Here is a 20,246-nt window from a genome sequence, read left to right as displayed (position 1 = left end):
TGTAATAATATGAATATAAGTAATACAAAAATAATATTTATACTTCATAATGTAATAATATACATTTTTTGAACTGATTTAGTAATTTCATTTGTTATCTAACAACATCTTTTCTGTAAAAAATAAGGAAACTCAAAGAATTGAATTTTAGATTTTTAAGTGTTAATACAAATTGGTACACCTTATAAAAATGAATACATTTTACAAGTTGTATACATTGTGTCAAATGATTAATGGTCATTAAAACTATTGAGTTAAAAATTTAATTTTGTTCAAAAATATTAACAAAACAAAAAAAAATTAAATAAAAACATTATTAAGTTTTGTTAACATGTATTTAAAATAGTTGATAATCTTTTACACTTGAGCAGCTTTCTTGGCTTTAACTATTTCAACGATTTCTTTATATCTTTTCATACATTCCTTTTTCGTTCTGGTTGGAACACATTCTGCTATTCTATCCCAACGTTCTTTTACTGCATTTGGATATGTTTTAAGAGCTTGTTCCAATAATTTTTGCTCGTCTGCCGACCATCCAACTGGACGTTCTGAAACTACTTCAGGTATTTGTGATTCACATTTTTTTTCCTTTTCAAATTGATCATACGCATTGGCATTCATTTCAGATTTTAAAGCATTGTCAGTGAAGTTAGTATTTTGAAGAGATTTAGCTTTTGCTAATACTTGTTTGGCATTTCTATCACCATTTTTACTATGTTGATTAATAAAATTTGCAACAGCTTCCCAACGTTGACTTGTACCGGCTGGAAACAAATTTACCGCTTTTATCAATAATTGAACATCATCTGTTTCCCAATCATTATTATTTTTTTCAACAATTTTGATATCATTTTTAATAACATTATTCATTTCAACTCTGCATTCCATTTGTTTAAGTTTTTCTATTAATGCTTTGCGACCTTCTATTTGGAGGGCACTAGCCAATTGCTTAAGTTGTATGGCAGAAAGTTGATCACAAATTTTTTCAACACCAGACATTATTTCAATTACATTATCACCGTGTTGTATATAGTAATTATTTGTTTTACATAAATCCCGTATATGTTTACGTTCCTTTTTCAAAGCTTTCTTTTGACTTTCTTTTTCTGCCTTAAGTGCATTTCGTTGTGCTTTTTCTACAGCCTCACGTTCATCTTTTTCTTTTTGTACTTTGGCTTCTTCTTCTTCTCTTAGTCTAATTTCTTCTTCTTGTTTTTGTCTAATTGCATCTTTTTTGGCTTGTTTCACAGCTGCTTTCCGTTCTTGTTCCTCCTTTTTAAATTTTAAAAGTCTTGGATCATTGGCATATGCTAGGTCAACTAATTGTCTAATACGAGTACTCTCTTCTTTTTTTAGCTTAGTACGATTTGCACGGTTTTGTTTTTCAATCCATCTTCGTTCTTCACGATCCGAGGCCTGTTCACGATCTTCTTCATCAAGATATGAAAATTCTCTCCATGAATTGAAACCATACCAAGAATTGTAGAAACGATCAACATGATCACGGCTACTATCTATATCTCCTAAAAGTGGTACAGAACTTTGTTCTGACCACATACTATTACGAACAAATACTGGTCCAAATAATTGAAAGAAGTCAGATTTTTTTGCCATTTCCTTGGAAGGAATACTGTTGTCAAATTTAGGATCAATTGAATCATAAGCACGCCTTTTAGTTTTATTTCCAAGTGTTTCCCATGCTTTAGTGATGCATGTAAAATAATCATCATCTCCTTGAACTTTCTCACCAAGCTTTTTTCTTTTATCTGGATGATGATTAAGAACTCTACGTCTATAAGCACTTTTGATTTGTGCTTCAGTGGCTTTATATCGTAATTTTGATAATCCTAAAACTCTGAAATTCAATAATAAAAAAAAAAATTAATAATTAAGATTAAATAATTATAGAAAAAAAATAGTTAACAAAATTGAAAAATTTAATTTGAATTGTACCGGTTTTTTTTTATTCATTTTTAAAAACTTACATATTTCAACAAATTTTAGTACAATGGACATTTTTATGTCAGATTTGATTTCAACCTTTTCAGATATCATCCTTAACATTTATTTATACATAAGAATACCAATTTTTAAAAACGGTTCATGAACAAAACTGGATATATGCCAAATAAAAACAAGTAACTAAATATAGTAGTAGAGAGTGAAAATGGTAATCTTGATACCCTGCAAAAATTGTTAAGGTGCCTACTTTTATATTACATTTATAGATTAGTAATAGTAAAATTAAATCCAGCTTTTAACAATTAATATGATTGAAAGTGGCGTATTTACGTATATGCACGGTAAGCACTATTATGTAGAAGAAAAATTCAAAGAAAAATGTTTATTGAGCATATGACTAACGTGTATTTTTGTAGCTTAGCAGAATAAATTGATTTTTGTATTAGCTAAAGTAATATAATGAATTTTAAGTAAACATTTTTAATAAATTAAATATTTAAGTTATTTAAGTTATTTAAGTTAAAATCAGTGAATGTATCAAACAGAAATTGTATCAATACAATTATATGATATTCAAAACCTTGTATGAAACATGGAACAGATTTATTCATACACTACTATAAGTTTTGAATATTCTTATGTCCTGATATGTATGTCATAATTATTGTTCATAATAAATGTAATAGTACAGTGTATTATCCAAATTTGTAACGATTATGACTATATACTACTAAATATATATTTTATAATTACTGATAATGATCTTGATCTTTCCATTCCTTAGGATCTAGAGTTTTTAGATAAATTGTATCGGATTCAGTTTCTTCATCGATGAATGATTCGTTTGTATCTTCTACTTCTTCACCATTAGTTAAACATTTATCTTGAACAGTTGAACCTGATAAATATCTTAATATCCATGGTCCGACTGTTTCCACTATACGATGTTGAACATTTAATATAGGTGGTCTCTCTTTGTCTTTCATTATATATGTGGGTAATTTGATGACGTAATATATTCACAATCAAAGTTATTTGCGCATAATCTAAAATAACATATATATCTTGACTTAGAATAAAAAAAATTTTTACCCATGTAAAACATACTGGTTTAAGTTAAGACCTATATTTTTGTTAACTTGAGTTAAGTTAACACAGATTTGTATTAGATATTAAATTTATGCAACAGACAAACTGTACTTACCCTCAAACTGTAAAACAACGAACTAAATGTACATCGAACACAGATTAATGTTAATTATGAAGTAAGCACTACGTTCTACGAGGACTTCAAGCAATTTGAAATCCTCAAAAAAATAATTTTTTTGAATATAGCAATTCTAGTCTCGGAATTTGTAGGTTATGTGCTTTGAACAATTCAAGGACATTTCATATAAAATATATAAAAAGTGAAGATACATGAGTTTATAACGTCTTTGTAATTTTTTCATAATTATGGTGAACCACTTGTTTGCACCAGGCGTGTATTACGTCCAACCGGCAGACGACAACCTCCGAAATATACTAATTTAGTGTCCCCAGTCCTCACTCCTAGAACCGATAATCAACTATAAAGTGCCTACTATAATATCTAAATTATGTATTTTTGAAATTTATGTTCTAAAATAATAATTCGTAATAATATTATACAATATTATAATATTACGACTTACGAATAGGCGTCATACACGATACAAAACCGGATACAACGAGACGTTATAAACTCATGAGTAATACTACGACGTATAACGTATATGTCAGATGTCCCTGTTTTCAACGATTATAATATAATATAAAAAATTAGCAAAGCCGTGATAAACGTACAAACACTACAAACTATAAATTAATGTTATATTATCGTTAACTATTTAGTATTTGCTCAACGAATATTTTTTTTAGTTGGAATAACCAACTACTGTATACTTTACTTAATTTATAATATGTAAGTAGTACTGCTATGACAATTTATATTTTCATAGACATAAATACACATATTCATAAACATTAATTTATGTACAATATGAATAATTAATATTACTGTTTTAAATTGTATTTGCATATTTTCAATTTTCTTATACTGATTACTGGTAATAAGTTGTTTGTGTCAGTTGGCAAAGAACGATTTGTAAACTAATTCCAAAATAGTGTAGTAATTATTACTTGTTTACTTTTTTCAATTTGACTCCATAACAATTAATTAAAAATACGTTTTATGTTTGCGGATATTACACATATTTGATTTTATCTTATCAGTCTGTCTACCTAATATCGTAATATTATTATTTAATCTCTTCAATAAAACATTGAAACTTGAGCACTGGAATTCACTTGAAATTCAAAACTATTTTTTTCTTTCAATTAAAAGAAAATTCTATAAGCAATTCGTAATTCATTCTTTCATTATTAATACGTTAATTTTTTCTCAGATTTGCAAAATAAATCATAACTATGACTACTCCATCATCCACGACCAGCCAAAAACACAAAGCGTTTTCTGGGGAGCCTATGCGAGACAAACCAGTTGAAGATCTCGCTGGTATTGGACCTGTACTAGCAAACAGATTAAAAGAACAAGGATTCAACAAAGTAAGTAAATCCAATACCATTTTTTTTTTAATTTACCCAAATTCTAATATAAACTGTTATATTTTATTAATTATTGGTTGCATTGTTAAAACCATGGTTATCTACTCTTAGGATAATCGTGATTAAAAGATAGTTTACATACTGATTAAGATTACACAATGACGTACCTACCTACAGTTTACAATAATGTAAAAAAAAATTTTATTAATTTACCAACAGAGAAATATTATTTATTTTGTTTTAGGCTTACAATGTATTGGGCCAATTTCTTCTTTTACAGATGGATCAAGAGTTATTCTGTGACTGGTTAAAAGATAGCATAAAAGCTAACTCAAAACAATCCAAAGATTGTCATGCTTGCTTAAAAGCATGGTGTGATGAATTTTTGTAGATTAATTTTGTATTTTGTAATAATAATTCTATATCCTTATGTTATGTTTTGTTTCATTAAAATTGTGTGTATTCATTATTAAATATAATTAAAATATTTCATTTAGTATATAACTTATATACATATAGATATTAACAAATTTCATATTCTGTAATTCATTAGAAAATAATAAAATGAATACATTAATATTTATCAATCACTTTAATTATAATATATATTTTTATAATTTTATATTGACAAAAAATAAATCTAACCTATGGTCATAAAATGAACATGTAGCAATTATTTTTTTGTTTTTTGATTTTGTGTCATGTTCAAATTTTGTATTATTATGACACCAATCGGCTCCGTAGTAAAGCCTATTGTTTTTTTCACCAAAAGATTGACAAATATTAGCTACATCTAATGATGTATCTATTATATGTGCAGCATTAAACATTGAAGCACTTAAAAGATATTCTTCTTTATTAGGTTCCCATTTCAATCTCCAAACTCCACCATCAACTTTCACACTATTATAACTATGCTTCATATTACGTATATCCCATAGCCGTATATTTTCATCATAACTAAAAATTTGATAAATTACATTAATATATTAATATTTATTTACTAAAACTAACTTGCCTTCCTGTGACAATTATATTTTCTCGAATTTTATTGGATGAGCAAGTTGTTACTCCTTGTTCATGCTCTTTATTTTCAAATACAGGTTTCTCAAATTGTAAACGTTGGTCATAACACTTAAATTTACAATCGTCACCACCTAAACATTGAAATATTATTCAGGTACCTACTAAAATACAAATAATATATAAACTCAAAACCTAAACAAAAAATTAGTAGTGTAATTTGTAATACTAATAATGAATGTACCAGTGTATAAAATGTTTGGTTCCCAATAATTATAAGTTACTATCCATGATTCAAAACCATGAGCTTTGAAACTTCGTATGAGTTCATCGTTTAAATTTACTAAAGTAATGTAACCACATGAGTCGCTAAATGCAATACTTTGTGATCCATTTTCATTAGGACGTGACCAAGCAATTGATAAACTCATATGAGATTCACCGTCAGTTTTTGGAAGATCAAAACTAGTGAACAAACTTAAAGACAAATCAGTTCCATTTTCATCTAAAAAATATAACAATTAATTTGATATACTGTCATTTGTCTTTTTATTATTAATGATTGAAATTTTACCCAAGCGATATATGCTAACATGCTTGCCAGACAATGCAGCTGCTAGTAATATTTTTCCAGAAGCAATAAAAGAATTCCACTTTAAATCCAACACAGCATCTTCGGGAACACTCTGGACCAATTTGATCTTGTTTAGACTGTCTAAAGAGAATAAATTGATAGTGCCAGTTTTTGTTTTGGATGCCTCGTCAAGCTTATAAGTTCCACATACAAATACATTGCTGTATTCTGCTATTGGACACCATTCTACAGTATCTGCAGGATAAATAGTGTCATATGACGCAAAAAGCTCCATACTATTATAGTTCAAAGAACCCTGTAAAAAAAAATCAATTTTTAATTTACCTGATGAAGGTTATTCTTCTTTAAAAATGCGGTGCTTGATTTGTGAAAAAAACTATTAAGGGGTCGCTAAAGTATGAAAAAAAATGTGCATACCTAACTCTTTCAATGTCTTATAGATTAGGATATAATTAGAAAAGGAGTACAGAATACAGATAAATATATTTTTTTTAAAGAGGAACCTCAACCCCCCCCCCCCCCCCCCCCACACACACACACAATCACAAACAAATCAAGCACTGCTTACAATTGTTGAATTGTTTCTATAATATGGCTATATTATGCAAAGACATTCATAATATTAAAAATATATTTCTACTTAACACATACATCAGGGCGGACTGGGGCAACTATTCGACCCGGGAAATCTATATTTTGATCGGCCCTTAAAATGTTGTCATCACTAAATGTAAGACTTAAATATGGTTCCAAAGTTTTAACAAATAAGGGTTGTATCCTCTACCAACTCAACTTCAATTTTCTCAGGAGACAACTTAAGATTCTCAATGTGTTTAGTATTATATCTTAGTTACATGTACTGCAGAGTATAATGTACCTATCACTTTATGTATTACCTACTCTATAACTGATCCACAATGGATGAAAAATATAGGTTCGTTTAAACTACTTTAACTTGATTTTTCTAAGAGTATCCTTTCTCTCTCTCTGATTTTTTCAACCCCACCCTTTCTTTTAGTTTCCATTTTAAACAACAAATAGATGAGTAAATATTACAAAAGCATCAAACAACACAATACAATAAAATAAAAGACAAGTTCAAAAATTCACTTTTTTGAATTAAGAAAGTTACATTGAACCGGATTGGATGTACAAAACTGTAATAGTTATCAGCTTATTGATACCCATCATTCATCAAATTATCACAAATTATTTTTTATATTTTTATTTTACCATTATGTAGGTACAATATATTAATATTATATTTTTTATTGTGTACAATTTAATTTTATGTAATAGATAATATTAATTAAATACTGGCTGGCTAGAAGTGGATATATTAATTTATAAATACTAAATAGGGCATGGATATAAATGCAATAAAAAAAGTGGGAAATTAGATGTCGCTCTGGTGTACAGTAGGTTACAAGTGAGTCACTGTAATGGATGGTGTTAAATTTGAATTCAATGATATAATATCATTGTATAAGAAAAACGATTCTGAGCGAAAACAGTCAGTCAGTCTATGATATTACCAAGTATATTTGATGATATTTTGAATAAAGTAATTTATATATAACCTGTTTACGTAGAGCCTTGTTTTAAATTTTCAATCCTTAGTTATAAAAGTTGAACATTTTACAAATTTTTATCTACAAAATAAATTATTATATTTTAAATTTGATAAACTTGGTCAAAATTCGAACTTTAAATGCTTATAAAAAAATTTTGCCTATGTATTTTTAATATTTTTCAACTGCTATTGTAACAATATATCGACAGCCTTGCATTAAAAATATGAATTTCAAACGCTCATAAAAATTTAATTTGACTTTCTTGTAGACATTTTTTTTTTTGATAAAGGTAGTCAAACTTATGGATAATCTTGTATTACATTTTCAAATCTTAGATTTAAAAAGAAAAATTTTTATGAATTCTCAACTCAAAATAATTTGCTAATTTTCGTGATTTTTTCGTATTTTGTCAAGATTTGAACTTTAAATGCTTATAAATAAAAACTGTGACTAAGGATTTTTAATTTTATTCATCTGCCTTTGAAACAATAACCTAGGAGCCTTCTATTAAATTTTTAAGCTCTTTCAACTAAAAAATAAAATTTTATTGATATTTAAAAAAAATGGAAACTGAAAATGTCCTTAAATAGCTCAAAATATTTGGAAAAAGTTATGGTGTATAAAATATAAACATTCAGTCAAAATGTCATGTAACTACGGTCTTTTGTTTTAGAGTTACACCAAAAACCAAAATCGATTTTCTCGAAAACAAATTTTGCGTAAAAATTCCCGTTTTCACGTCGCGTTTGAAAACTACTGAGAAATTTTTACTTTTGACCCTCCAAAGTACCAACTAGATTCACTTTCCTATCAGAAAAGTTACTGTTGAAGAAAATCCAATCACTTTTACTGTCCTAAAAAAGACACCAAAAAAAAAAACACACATCATTATCATTGTAAAATCAATACATTCATCGTTCCACTCAGATTCTAAAAAAATTATATTTAATTATATCGAATTTCTTGAAGGAATTTAAGCTAATGGTGTTAATAAAATTGTATTTATATTTATAAAATGTATGAAAAATTACTTCAGACCATAAAAACTTTTCATTTTTAAATTATTTTATGTATGAAATAATTTTAGATTTTGAGCGAAGCGATGAATGTATTGATTTTACAATGATGTGTTTTTTTTTATTTATTATTTTGTGTCTGTCATCACCTTTTAGGACAGTAAAAGTGCTTGGATTTTCTTCAACAGTAACTTTTCTGATAGGAAAGTGAATCAAGTTGGTACTTTGGGAGGTCAAAAGTAAAAATTTCTCAGTAGCTTTTATACGCGACGTGAAAAACAAAAGAAAAATTAAGGAAAAACGGGAATTTTTACGCAAAACCTGTTTTTGAGAAAATCGATTTCGGTTTTTGGTGTAACTCTAAAACAAAAGACCGTAGCTACATGAAATTTTTTCTAAACGTTTATATTAGCATTTTCTATACACCATAACATTTTCTGTTTCGATTATTTTTAGTTTTTTTCTCTATAAATATCAATAAAATTTTATTTTTTAGTTGAAAGAGCTTGACAATTTAATAGAAGGCTCCTAGGTTATTGTTTCAAAGGCAGATGAATAAAATTAAAAATCCTTAGTCACAGTTTTTATTTATAAGCATTTAAAGTTCAAATCTTGACAAAATACGAAAAAATCACGAAAATTAGCAAATTATTTTGAGTTGAGAATTCATAAAAATTTTTCTTTTTAAATCTAAGATTTGAAAATGTAATACAAGATTATCCATAAGTTTGACTACCTTTATCAAAAAAAAAAATGTCTACAAGAAAGTCAAATTAAATTTTTATGAGCGTTTGAAATTCATATTTTTACAACATTTGATATTCACTCGATTTCTCATGTAACGATTTTCTTATTTTATTGTAATTAAAAACGTATGACTATAGATACTTGAACATTTTACTGAATGTTTGTATTAGCATTTTCTATACACGATAAAATTTTGAAAATAATTTGACTCTCTTTGAGGTGTTTACGGACAATGTCAGTTTTCAATTTTTTGTATTTTTTCTATAAATATCAATAAAATTTTATTTGCTGGGTAAAAAAGCGTGAAAATATAATATAAGGCTCCTGATATATCGTTCTAATAGCAGTTGAAAAATATTAAAAATACAAAGTTCCCGGTACCCCGCCGGCCCAATCCCACCCCTACAATACACAAATGTTATAAATAATTTTACTGCCAAACATGCTCGAAGATACCAGTTCTATTATTTTTGATGAGCTGATTCCTAACATATTATATTTAAATGTGTCTATAATTTTTGTGGTTGTTAATTTTGCATAAAACCAATTATTTATTAATTAAAAAATAAATTTCCTAGTTTCTTGCACTTAATAATTTGTTTTTAAAAATCATTAAAATTTGTGAGGCAATTAAATGGATTATTCTGTTAACTATACATGTAATTATAGAGGTAAATCATATATGTACCTAATTAGCAGGGGCGCTGTGTCTTATTACAGGGCTAGATGTCACAGATAAATGTGCCTCAAGCCCTTTTTACATGGTAATATAACAAGATTAGACTGATTAATGATATTTAAATTATTAACGTGTTTGGTTAATTTGAAAAAAATTATTTCATCAAAAGTTGTATTAAATAAAATTTTTTATTTTTATTTTTAATACCGAAAATTGATTTTTAAATAAAACTTTTTACAACCTTTTTTACGTCTAGAATATCTATCATGATCCAAAGTGAGGTGGGCAAGATATATATATATAATATACACACCAGGCCAGAACATAACTATGCTAGCTATGAGGGTCAGTCACCCAGCATACCACACTAACGCAGGGCCAAAATATTTATGAAATTTTCATCCAGCCTTTAGGTAAAAAAAGACAAAAGCAATATAAACCTGCTCAATTAAAAAAAAGATCAGTTTTTTATAAATTTTAATCAATTTATTTATAATTTATATGTTAAAAAATTAGTTGAACATTTTTGATTTTCCTCATGAATAGTGAATCAGAAAATTCTTAATTACATTAACAAAGTGGTTGGTGGAGGTTGAAGCGCTTTTAATATTTAATACGGCATTTAGATCAATATGATAAATTATAATATTACAAATTATGGTATAATAAATTACAAAATATAAAAATATAATATTAATTGTAGTCAATGGAGTTATAAAATGATAATTAAATAATAATAAAAAACATTTTAGAACAATCCTACCCTCCTCTAAATAAGGCCCTGATCATTTACATCATTTACACCAGGTACTTAGTTTGTAATTCAAAAACTAATTATATTACATTTTAATTATATTATTAATATTGAAATAAACTACTAAGATCAACCAAAAAAGATACAGATTATTTATTATTATCTTTATAAATTTAAACACAATATGAAATTCATTTTTAATTGGTAGGTACATTACATTTGAATGGAAATATTTATAATTTTTCATGTTAATTATTATTTTAATCTAATTAACATTTTACGTTGCATAATGTGTTGTATTTCACCTCTCCTGATCATCAAGTATATAACTTTATCTATGGCTCTTTGTGGATATTTTTGTCTCAAAAAATCTTGAATAATACTGAATTCAGACACTTGAGATCCAATTGGGAATCGACGTTTCAACTGCTTCTCAATTCTCTGTAGTGTTTCTGTATCTTCTTCAGTTGAAAAACCTTCTACACCAGATAAACAGCCTGATGTAGCTGCACTCAAAGTAGATACTTGAAACAATCTTAAAGCTTCATCTACATGACTATCAGTAGCGAATGGTTGCAACTGCATTTTAGCTAATGATTCTGCAATACGAATTATAGCTTCTAGCTGTCTGACAGTAATAGGAATGGCAAGTTTTTTCTCAGACTCCAATTCATGACACCCAGTTCTCATAATTACATAACGACTTTTAAGCTTCTCACCAGCTTCTTCAGATAATCGAGGTCCACAACGTCGGCGAATGTAATTTATCAACTTTTTGATTGTTGCCAATGGTAATTCTCCTTCAACTTCTTGCTTCGCTTGACCATTCATTAAATGTACATTCATGATATGCTTAGCCAATGTCATATCTCTGTTTTGATCATGTTCATCTTTAATAATAAATATCATATCAAACCTGAAAAATTTATTTATTTTTCATTAAATTCTCAAAAAAAATAATAAGCACATAATATTATACTACCTAGATAAAATTGTAGGCATGAAATCAATATTATCTTCGCCCTTACTGTCATCCCATCGACCAAACACCGAATTTGCAGCAGCCATTACTGAACAACGACTGTTAAGAGTAGTTGTAATGCCTGCCTTAGCTATTGATATGGTTTGCTGCTCCATAGCTTCATGAATTGCCACTCTATCACCTTCTCTCATCTTGTCAAATTCATCAATACAAACTACACCACTATCAGCCAAAACCATTGCTCCACCTTCCACAACAAAATTATGAGATGTTGGATCACGAGTTACGGAAGCTGTGAGTCCAGCAGCTGAAGAACCTTTACCAGATGTGTATACACCAATAGGAGAAACTTGTTGTACAAACTTTAAAAGTTGTGATTTTGCTGTACCGGGATCTCCTAAGAGCAATAAATTTATGTCTCCACGACGAGTTAACCCATCTGGAAGTCTTTTTCGAGAACCTCCAAACAGAAGACAAGCTATTGCTTTTTTTATATCACTAAACCCAAAAATAGATGGTGCTATAGACTTGGCAATACGGTCATAAATATCTGGAGATGATGACAATTTTCTGAATAGTTCTTCTTCTTCAACAGAAGTGGGTAATAAAAAAGTAGAACCTCCAACATTATCATCCAATTGGAAACCTAAAACTCTTAAATATGGAGCACGCACACCAACCACAGTACGAGAATTGTCAGTAACATTTTGTTTTTTAGCAGTCTTGACCTGAAAACATATTAATTTAAAACTAAAATATATATCGACAAATCAAAGTATGTTTTTCAAATCAATTTTACCTTTTTTATAGAATAAACACCAACCACCATAACACGGTTTCCTGGAACTACACGTTCACACAAGTAGCGATCACAATATAACTGTACATGTCGTGGCATTTCTCCTTGAGGTGTAGAGTCACTCAATTCTTGTAATTTTAAAATTTGAGAATCAACGCACTTGCATTTGTCAGGTATAATAAAATATGGATCCAAAGGGCATTGTGGACGGCCAGCTTGTTCAGTGGTACATTTTCTTGGCAAAATATAACCATCCATACCAGGTTTCACAGGTAAATGTGGTACTACATTACGACAAGATCGACATTGCAATGTTATCTGTGTAGCCTTAGCTCGAATACTTGATGCTGATACTATAATACCAGGAATTTTGACCAGCCGAGAAACGGACTCAGATTTAATAGAACGCAAATAAGAAGCCAATGAATTTGTTGACAGTAATATTTGAACACGCTCAATATCTTCCAAGTTATCTGAAGCAAGCAATTCTTTTGCTAACTCGGTCGCAGCTTCTTCAAATGCTGGCAAATGTTCCACTGGCTGTTTGTATAACTTATCGGCAAGATTTTCATCAAATCCAGCTAAGTCCTCAACATTTATTTCCAAACAAAATTGACCCAAGTTACAATTTCGTTTTAATGTATCTCTATACTTGTAGTTAAAATTTTCTTCATTATATGTTTTTAAGAATTCTTTGAACGACTTTTTTATTGTTCTTATGTTCGCCAATGAAGACGCCAAATTATCGTCGTCACCGAATGTGTCAGAGAAAAATATACCAGGTGTATCAAACCCTTCCATATTTATTTAATTAAGTTTTAACAATAATTGTTGAATATAATAACACCACGAAAATTTTTTAAAAAACGTTACAATTTACTTCGTAGAAAAATATTAAAATGTGAAATCAATTTAAAAAATAAATAGTTAAAATAAAAATTGAGCACAACAATGACACACTGAAATTTAATATAATAGTATGGTAGTAATGTACCTAGTAGTATTATAGAGTGTAGGACTATAGACTGTAGACATTAGCAAAAATATGAAAGAAGAGTATAACGTGAAAGAAAACCATTCAGCATACGCCATACGGCTATTGCCTATTACTATTTCCTAAGTTTCTAACAAAGCACTTGATAGTTGTTGATACCTAATGGTAAATGGCGGGAAACATTGTTATTAGTACGCAGTAGGAAGTTAGCAACACGGAATTATTTATAAAACCATTTTCTTACCGATTGTGAAGGAAAAGTTAGTTGCGTTTTGGATAAAGCAAAAACATCTCGTAGTAGAAAAATTAAAAACCAATTTTGAAATTTAAAATAGTAAATACAAAATATATAAAATATTTTATATTACACAGTTGAGTATCAAATATCGATTAGCATAAATCCTATACCTATTATCCGTATTCACTCTGATATCTATGAATTATGATGGACCATAACCACGAATTAAGATATATCTTAATTCGTGACCATAACCATAATGCAATAACTCAAATCAGTGTTTACCAGATGTACCATGATATAAACCACATGGTATGATCGCAAAAGTCCAGATTTGGTCCAAGTCCGCGCAAACGTCACTTGCTTACCCATATTATCATATTGTCATTAAATTATTATTACTATCACAGATATATAATATAATAAACATTTATATTTATTATATACATGACAATTTAAATTTAATTTTTCATGATTATATTATATTATATCTGTGATTACTATACACTACTCTACGTCACGTGCTTACCGAATGATCTGACCGTCAAAAAGATACGATCATACCCTGTTTTTATATCATGAGATGTACTTTGTGTATACGTTCATCGCGCTTAATATTATTTAATATTTTAACGTAATGTAGAAGACCACCTACGTAGTTGTAATATTATGAACACGTAGTACTAATCAATACTTTATATTCAATGAATAGATAGCAAGGTAATCATAAGGAAAGTAACACAAGTATGTAGTGCGAATATAAATTGTTTAATTATAACATAGATTCAGATATATAAGTCCATTGTAAAGGACAGTAGGGAACAGTCTTACAACAAGCGTATGACTCGTACTTTATCATTGTCGATATATGTGTGTTTATTTTAAAATATACTTAATTAATTAACAAATTGTTATTTATTTTGAGTTACCTTCACTTTCTACAAAAAACTCGTTGTAAGCCTACCTGGCTTATAACAGTAATTACAACTATAATTCATAATATATTAATATTATACATTTATAAGTGACAAAATAGATATTTTGTCATGATATTATAGATTGTTTGTATTTAACCTACTATAATAGTACTGAACAATACAATTTTTTTACAGTGTTGACCACGGGCTAAGATATAATTATGATTTTTTGGTCCGTGGTGTTGAATTATTTGCTTTCATAATAAATACATACTACAAGATATATACTATAATACATAATACAGGATATAAACATTAAAATATGTATTATATTTATATAAAATTTTATTTAAATATTAGCTCATTACCTGAAGACTGAAAAGTAATTGGATTACGATTTTAATAAAAAAAAATTAATTTGATTTCTTATAACACAAACATAATTATAATTAACATTAACACACACTTGAAAAATTAAAATCTAATTTAACTGAGCGACGAACGAGTATTTCATTTCCAAATCACGAATTTAGATATACTTAATTAAGTGTCTTAAATCCTAATAAATTCGTGATCCAGATTAACACCAGAAAACATTTTATCAGTATGTAACTACTGACTAGTGTACTGTTAACTAATTTGATACATTTTAAATTACAAACAATACGAACCAGACTACTATAGTCTATAATCCTATGCTCAGAAATCAAAAATCTAATCCTCGAAGTAGAGTGTGATGCATTACTGTTTTAGTAATGCTATCAAAAATATGAATAAAATTATAGTTACTTATCAAGAACATTATTCTGAGCGGAATGCTGTTCTCTAATACTCTATCTATCATAAAGAATGAAGAAAATGTACGTTTAAAATAATTTAAAAGGTATAGCCCCGTATAGGAATTGAATAAACTTCAATAAATAATGAATATCCGAATAACCGCTTTTATTTAAATCAAAATACCTAACTTACACAATTACTCAACGTCGTAGTTTAAAAAAATATATTATTCAAAGTTCAAAGTCCTCAGATATATTATATTGACCGTTATGATAATTTTTTAATTATAATTACAATAAGTTATTTAATAGTTTCTTGTTTTTATTTTCTGCATAAACATGAAACTGATTCATTGATTAGGCATATGAGCAAGATGGATTTATACCCTCCAAAGGAATAAATAATTACAGAAAATATCACAATGAGAAAAAAATAATACTATAATTAATAATCAATATAGACATATAGTTTTCTGGGTAAACTTAGAATTTTAAACCATGTTCATATATTAACATATTAAGATTAAGTAATTAACAAATTAAATATAGTGAAAATAATTTCTTTATTTATTAATACCTGTAATTAATTGTGTAAAAACATATTGGGTATCAATAAAATAATTGTATGTCATATAATATAATCAATTAATACTGAAAAATACAAAATTAATTTTGTACATTAGTTACTCTTTTTTGGTTCTACATGGAACAAGTGATTATAAATAGTATTTACTAAAATTTCTTATAAAACAAACAACAAATTATAGTACATTTATAAAATTAATTGATTATGTTTTAATTCAATATTGTCTTTAGACATATTATTAAAATTTAAAGCATGGTAAACCCTGTAATATACAGTATCTAAATAAACTATAAATACTATTTTAAACACAATCTTATTATGCTAAGACAGACATTTACCATACTCAAAAATTACATTTTAAATTTATTGAAGTATTAAACTATATAATATTATATCATATTGTAATTTGTAAGTTATAAATTGTACACAAGTAAAAGTTTTTAAAATGTAAGGTTTATATAATATAATTATACCAAATTATACAAATGTAAAAATATTATATCATTTTATTTAATTGATTAAAAATGAAATAATCTATGACTCATCCTGTTAGCTTTAGCTAATGTAATAAGTTTTAACCTACCCTCAATTAAATCAAAAAATAATAAAAATACAGTTTGTGTATCTAAAACTATAATTTAAAATAGTGCATGATTATTACAAATAATTAATATAATACCCGTTTAGTATGAACTTTGTACAGTTAAATAGAATATTTTGTATAATATGCATAAAAGTTTAAAAAAAATAATACAAATCAATGTAGTAACTAAAATCTTAAAAAATATTTGTATAACATTTGATTCTTAAACATATATAGTCTAACAAAAATAATGAAAATTGAACATATACCCTGGTAGAATAAAAATGCAATTTTAAATTTAAAGGCCTCAGAAAATACCGTTATCACTTTGTTACCATTATAATATTTAAAAAACATTATTTTTTTTTATGAAAAAAATACTAGTAATACTACCCTTTATTTTACTACTGTCAGTCATTAAATTAATAAGATCTTGTTTAATAAAATTGTTTTAAATATATTTTTTAGGTGCAAGTATACAAATTCCAATTTTTGTGAAAATGTTGCTATTTAAATTGTTCTATATACATTAAATAGAAAATAATTAATTATAGTTTGAAAAATAAAAAATGTATTCCCTAAAGTAAAAACAATTTTTCTTATATAAATATTTAAATTATTTATATATTGTTAGCTAAAACCAATTATACTAAAAATAAATAAGAGTTATGCATAATTGTTTTGATCTATTATAGTGAGTTTGTAAATAATTAAATTAATTTCTACTGTCTTCAGATAAAAAGTAAAAACCAAAAATTGTTTAACCAATTGATTATTAATTATGGTAGGTATTTTTCTATAAAATAATATATGATCCTTAAAGTTGTCTAGATACTTTTTCAACTTCTTTTAAACATTCGCTTACTAAAGCTTTAGCTTTATGAATTGACTTTTTCAACCTTTCAGTAGAGTTCTTACAACCTGTATAAATTGGTCGGATCGACCCAGACATTTCTTCAATAACCGTCAACAATTCTCTATATTTAGCCCAGCCATCTTCACTACTCAAAGAATCAATATCAAATGTTTTTTCAACATTTTCTAATTGACCAGATATTCGGTCTGCAGTAGTAGAAGGTGGCGGCATATGTTCGTGTTTATAATGTTTAGTTTTATTTTGTGTATTTTCTTTGTTGTAATTCACTGCAGTCTTTTCTTTAGGTTGTTCGTATGAATATGCTTTTCTTTTATTTACTTGACCAAAATTCATTAACAATTCAGGATAGTTAAACGGCAAATTAAATGGCCATTGTTGTTCATATTGAGCACTATAATTAGGATAGTTATGATGTTTGCGATTCATTGTCAGGTCCAAGAGTGGATTGTAACTGTTCATATCATTTACCATGTGGTTTAATTGAGGCATACTGGATTTTCCACGTTTGCGGGGTGCACCTCCTTGTGCATTTGACGGCAATGAGTGTTTATTTTTTGATTTTCCACTGCTAGTATTTGGTACTAACGATAATGATACTGTACTTTGTGGGGAAGTAGATGAAACTGCATACTGGCTGTTGGATTTTGAACTTTGTGATATAGGTATGATGGTCAATTCTGAATGGCATCCCATATTGCCAGACTTAATTGCTTCCAATAAACTATTTTCCATGATATCAATTTTGAAATTTTTCGTCCTAAGAATTATATATAAAAAAAATAAATACCGATTGAGAATTGTTTTTATACTAAAAAATAAATAACTCCTAACACTGTTTCATTAAAACATATAATTTACATTTCATGAACACTTATATTATATTAATTTAAATTGATAATCTACATAAACAAAAATAATAATAATAATAGATAGGTTAATATAGATAGGATACAATTGTAATTATTAGTTTTACTTTTATTATAAAACAATTACTTAAATAATGCATAGTTAATATATGGTGAAAGTTTAAATTTACTACGCAAATGACCTATTAAACTTCTAAGGTATTAATAATAATAGGTAATTGATATACACTTACTCTGTTTATAAATGTACAATTGTGAAGTTTTAAGAAACTTAATTTATAATAACTTTCAAATAGCAGTGTAAATAACCATACAGCATCATAAAGTAACAATAATACTACAAAAAGATCTTTAGAAATTTCGTAGATTAAAACAATATAATAACTAAATAGTAAATATGCAATTACGGTGTTGGTATTATTATTTATTAACTTGAGGAAAAACCAACGTCATTTCGTCAATATCATATTATTATCATCTACAATTTATTTTTTATTCTTTTTTTTTTATACAAGCCACAATGGAAAGATCAAGATCGAGAATCGAGAGCGATAAGGTACATATTTTATTATTTACTATTATTAAAACCGTTACTATGTTCATTTTGGTGTTTGGAGAAATAATTCCTAATTGATATTTGATAAGAAACAGAGGAATAAGTGTCGGGCACTCGGGCGTCGGCTGTCTGCTCGAAATGTTACATAATAATTATCATAATAAGTTTTTACTTAAGGGGATTGGAACCGGTGATTTTCTGTCTTCGTCTAACACACGTGGAACATAGGATATAGCAGGCTATACGCCTGACAAAAATTAAGGTACTTCTAGTTGTTCGATTTAAAAAATGTAAAGATATTTGAATTGGTATACAAGTTTAATTTGCATCGGTCGAAGCACTTTTTCAATTGTAGTAATATTTTGATGAGAATAAACATTTTAAATTTTATAAATTTGCCAATTTTTAATATTAAGTGTATTTAAAAAATACTAATAAATATGCTTGGACCGATGCAAAGTAAACTTGTATGTCAATTTAAACATCTTTAAATTGTTTGAATCGAACATCTAGAAGTAACTTAATTTCGTCAGGCGTATTGATATTTTTCCTATGTTCAACGTATGTTAGACAAAGACAGAAAATCACCGCTTCCAATCCCCTATTCCCCTTAATTATATCATAGCGACCACGATTTAAGATAGTATGGTTGCCCAACACAGATTTTTATATATAGTTCTAGATAGCGAACTCCCGTCATGAATTGAAGCTTCAAGGTCGGTTGGCAATTGTATGATATTTCATATGCCAAATAAGAATAATTATGATTTATATTTGTATTACCTGTAGATTTAAAAAAAATATTTTGTATAATAAATGAAATGTTTTGCAAACCGACAAAATGGAGGCTGTCCAAAGCTGAGCTTCACTTGTAAGTTAGGTCTATATTGATAGAAGTCTAGTATTATGCTAGTATAGAAGTCTGTGTTGTCCAGCGACCCATTAGAAAAATGTTATCACACGGCATACGGTTGAATAATACTAATAATAGACATATAATAATATCTATTATTATATGGGTTGAATTGAAAGGTCTAGTACTCGAGTGAACAACAGGGGTCCTCGCATACAGCCAAGGTCACAGTGGTGTAGCCAGGAATTTTGTATGGTTGGAGCTAGATAATCGGTCAAAA

At 27.6% G+C, this 20,246-nt stretch overlaps 5 protein-coding genes across 8 annotated transcripts; 1 reads left to right on the top strand and 4 right to left on the bottom strand.

The window, feature by feature from the left end:
* Window positions 1-247: 247 nt before the first annotated feature.
* On the bottom strand, window positions 248-3,325 carry LOC132938551 (dnaJ homolog subfamily C member 2). Its single transcript, XM_061005456.1, has 3 exons — window positions 3,167-3,325; window positions 2,716-3,008; window positions 248-1,855 (listed from the first exon to the last, which is right to left on the bottom strand). Exons 2-3 carry the CDS (start codon window positions 2,946-2,948, stop codon window positions 358-360), a joined length of 1,731 nt encoding a protein of 576 aa, XP_060861439.1. The 5' UTR covers window positions 2,949-3,008; window positions 3,167-3,325; the 3' UTR covers window positions 248-357.
* A 182-nt stretch (window positions 3,326-3,507) lies between these two features.
* Window positions 3,508-4,978, top strand: LOC132938555 (barrier-to-autointegration factor). 2 transcript variants are annotated; one of them, XM_061005465.1, is made up of 3 exons: window positions 3,508-3,904; window positions 4,389-4,548; window positions 4,793-4,978. In XM_061005465.1, the coding sequence occupies exons 2-3, from the start codon at window positions 4,411-4,413 to the stop codon at window positions 4,937-4,939; spliced, it is 285 nt and encodes a 94-aa protein (XP_060861448.1). In that variant the 5' UTR covers window positions 3,508-3,904; window positions 4,389-4,410; the 3' UTR covers window positions 4,940-4,978. The 2 variants fall into 2 exon arrangements, with proteins under 2 accessions (XP_060861448.1, XP_060861449.1); XM_061005466.1 differs by lacking the exon at window positions 3,508-3,904 and adding an exon at window positions 4,049-4,232.
* Window positions 4,979-5,159: 181 nt separating this feature from the next.
* Window positions 5,160-15,542, bottom strand: LOC132938552 (diphthine methyltransferase). 3 transcript variants are annotated; one of them, XM_061005459.1, is made up of 5 exons: window positions 15,235-15,542; window positions 6,146-6,461; window positions 5,816-6,076; window positions 5,567-5,705; window positions 5,160-5,508 (listed from the first exon to the last, which is right to left on the bottom strand). In XM_061005459.1, the coding sequence occupies exons 2-5, from the start codon at window positions 6,438-6,440 to the stop codon at window positions 5,160-5,162; spliced, it is 1,044 nt and encodes a 347-aa protein (XP_060861442.1). In that variant the 5' UTR covers window positions 6,441-6,461; window positions 15,235-15,542. The 3 variants fall into 3 exon arrangements, with proteins under 3 accessions (XP_060861442.1, XP_060861440.1, XP_060861443.1); XM_061005457.1 differs by lacking the exon at window positions 15,235-15,542 and adding an exon at window positions 13,956-14,197; XM_061005460.1 differs by lacking the exon at window positions 15,235-15,542 and adding an exon at window positions 7,063-7,306.
* LOC132938550 (DNA replication licensing factor Mcm5) lies at window positions 10,853-13,961 on the bottom strand. The gene is made up of 3 exons (XM_061005455.1): window positions 12,718-13,961; window positions 11,919-12,646; window positions 10,853-11,852 (listed from the first exon to the last, which is right to left on the bottom strand). The coding sequence occupies exons 1-3, from the start codon at window positions 13,516-13,518 to the stop codon at window positions 11,192-11,194; spliced, it is 2,190 nt and encodes a 729-aa protein (XP_060861438.1). The 5' UTR covers window positions 13,519-13,961; the 3' UTR covers window positions 10,853-11,191.
* Window positions 15,543-15,826: 284 nt separating the features above from the next.
* On the bottom strand, window positions 15,827-19,058 carry LOC132939653 (uncharacterized). The gene is made up of 2 exons (XM_061006936.1): window positions 18,791-19,058; window positions 15,827-18,448 (listed from the first exon to the last, which is right to left on the bottom strand). The coding sequence occupies exon 2, from the start codon at window positions 18,421-18,423 to the stop codon at window positions 17,632-17,634; it is 792 nt and encodes a 263-aa protein (XP_060862919.1). The 5' UTR covers window positions 18,424-18,448; window positions 18,791-19,058; the 3' UTR covers window positions 15,827-17,631.
* Window positions 19,059-20,246: the final 1,188 nt, after the last annotated feature.

This window comes from Metopolophium dirhodum, chromosome 2 (genome assembly GCF_019925205.1).
Source record: "Metopolophium dirhodum isolate CAU chromosome 2, ASM1992520v1, whole genome shotgun sequence".
NCBI classification, from domain to species: Eukaryota; Metazoa; Arthropoda; class Insecta; order Hemiptera; family Aphididae; genus Metopolophium; species Metopolophium dirhodum.
This window is presented reverse-complemented; position numbering and strand designations above follow the sequence as displayed.